The 2,500-nt window shown below is 44.1% G+C and overlaps 1 protein-coding gene across 4 annotated transcripts in view; it reads left to right on the top strand.

Moving 5' to 3' along the window:
• itsn2a (intersectin 2a) overlaps positions 1–2,500 on the top strand; it is a 90,972-nt gene that overhangs the window by 41,874 nt on the left and 46,598 nt on the right. For all 4 annotated transcript variants that reach the window (XM_048249840.1, XM_048249837.1, XM_048249838.1 and 1 more), the window contains exon 7: positions 164–242. In XM_048249840.1, the coding sequence (XP_048105797.1) occupies positions 164–242 (79 nt within the window). The remainder of the gene's footprint in view (positions 1–163; positions 243–2,500) is intronic.

The raw sequence follows: 2,500 nt of genomic DNA, 5'->3' as shown, positions 1-2,500 counted from the left end.
ACACACACACACACACATACGAAAACGAGCGTAAAACTCTCTCTCACTCAGCTGAATGGCTTTAGCCATCCTTGAACCTACTGGTTCATGCAAGTGCAGTAACACTCTTTCTTTCTCTCTCTTTCTCTTTCTCTCTCTCTCTCTATCCATCTTCTCCCACCAGCTCTCTCTACCTCGACGTCCTTCCCTGCTGGGACTGGTTTGAGTAAAGCTCGCTCTCTTTTGGATTTGGGCTCGAGCAGGTAAGTCAAATATACACTCAGACACACATGAATGAACACACACAGAGACGCCCCGATCTAAACACACAACCTTTGTCACACAATATAAACCGGTTAACGTTGCCCCAAGGTAATGGACGCACACTCTCCTACTCACTCTCTCTCAGGCACACATGCACAGCACATGTGTCAGTAAACACACATTTGTACCTGCCTTTTTAACAGAAGCACATAACAAAGCAGTACACTTAATTCAAGCACTACCTGAGAATGTGCTCAAAAAGTATCAAAAACAAAATGTATGTAACAAACAAAAAGTAGAGTTTTATTCTTGCCTTTTGCTGTAGGAAGCACAGTAGGAGACATAGGAGACTGATAGCCTCCATCAAACTAGAGGCCTGAGCTGTGTCCTCAAGGCTGTGAACATCAGAGAATGAGCTGGGGAGAGTTCTAGAATATTTACTCTTCCGGAATGTGAGTGTAGATCCCCTCTGGAGCTGCGGTGGTGCTTTGTGCGCTCCTTCCTCTCGTACTGAGAGCCCTTCCTCCCCAGCTTTGCTCCACACACCTAAAAGCCAGCCGCAGGTTACGCTGGCTAAAGAGCCTCCTGAGAGGGCACAAATGAGTTGGAGTGAGGACAACAGAGGAAGAAAAGTATCTCAAAGACGAAACATGGCATTAGTAGCTTAGAAAGAGGCTGATTTCTCCATACTTAAGTCCTGTTATGGCAGCATGGGGAAACAGGATGATAATGCAATAATGGCTTTATGTCTGATATCCAGGGAACACGCATACTGATGAGGATATAGATCTACGATGCAAAAAGTCAGTTTGGGTTAAAGTGTCGGGTGGATAAGTGTATTCATTTCTACATTGTTAGCCTTGACGTGCAAAGGGAGACCACCATGGGGGTGGTGTGTGTGTGAGAGAGAGAGAGAGAGAGAGAGAGAGAGAGAGCGAGGAAAGAGTGTATTGGAAGAACGCTAACCTCCTCTGCGTGGATATTTTAAGCCTCTAGCAGTGTTTGTTTTCCCAGATCTGTGTTTTCAGACCGAGTGTTTAGTAAACATGAGCAGCCCACCATGTTCCGCTGGCACACTTTTGACGACAGAAGGCATATCTCTCTTTTTTTAAATTTTCCTCTAAGTCGTCGGTCATCAATGGTGTTTGCATAAGAGCAAGTCTTCTCAAGAACTCAGATACAAGTTGGAGTACACTGGGAATAGTGGTGACAATGTCTGTGACCTTTCACAAGGTTACTGTCAGTGTAAACTTTTCACTCAGCAGCAGTAATGTAATGTAATCTGTTTGCCTGATTGGCTATGGATCATAACATTGGCAAAGCAAGTGTATATTAGACACACACAAAAATGAAAAAATATGCACATATATAATTTATCTCAGAACACCACAGGCTGAGAAATCCATTTAACCACAAAATAGTAGATACAATATATCTGTGTGTGTTTGTGTGTGTGTGTGTGTTAGTTAGTGTGTGTGTGTGTGTGTGTGTGTGTGGGGGGTTTGTCTTTTAGGGCCTGTATGTGTGTGTATTCATTTTATTTTGAGTCTTTTATCTTCAACATTATTCTGTTACTAGAAGGCTCCCTCCAGACCTCTCTCTCTCACATACACACACACACACACACACACACGCCTCTCTGTGCTGATGGTGGGAGTCCGTTGGGTGTCTCTGATGGGAGTGGAGAGTTCAATGCCATTTGCATCATTGTGAAATGATAATATAAGCTAACATGGCTGAACATGACTCAGCTTCACACACACACACACACACACACACACACACACACACACACACACACACACACGCACACGCACACGCACACGCACACGCACGCACACGCACACACTCATTTCAGATGTGATGGGTCCTCAGATAAACACCCAAAATAGGAACCAAACAGGAAGCCAGACCGAACAGGAAATGATGTGAGGGGGGAAGCTGAAGGAGGTGCACAGCAGGTTTTCTGTTCCAACTGGAATGAAAATATTTTATTTTTATGTTCTTATGCTTACACGATCGGGCTCACTGCCTTTCTGTTCTCAAGGAACAGAAAGTGCACATTTGTGAGGGATTGAGTGGAGTGGTTTTATTGCCAATGCCATTTTCACCCAAGCCATTTGGCAGGGATTTTTTGCAGAGTATTTTTTCTTACCGGGACATTTGCTCACTTAACTGAGTGTAACATCAGCAACTGGAATATCACCAGAAGCAACAAATGGCAAACTGACTGGCTTATGGGCAATATGAAATACCT

Source organism: Alosa alosa, chromosome 8, assembly GCF_017589495.1.
Source record: "Alosa alosa isolate M-15738 ecotype Scorff River chromosome 8, AALO_Geno_1.1, whole genome shotgun sequence".
Classification (NCBI taxonomy): domain Eukaryota; kingdom Metazoa; phylum Chordata; class Actinopteri; order Clupeiformes; family Clupeidae; genus Alosa; species Alosa alosa.
Note: the sequence above shows the minus strand (reverse complement) of the source record. Positions and strands in the feature narration are given on the sequence as shown.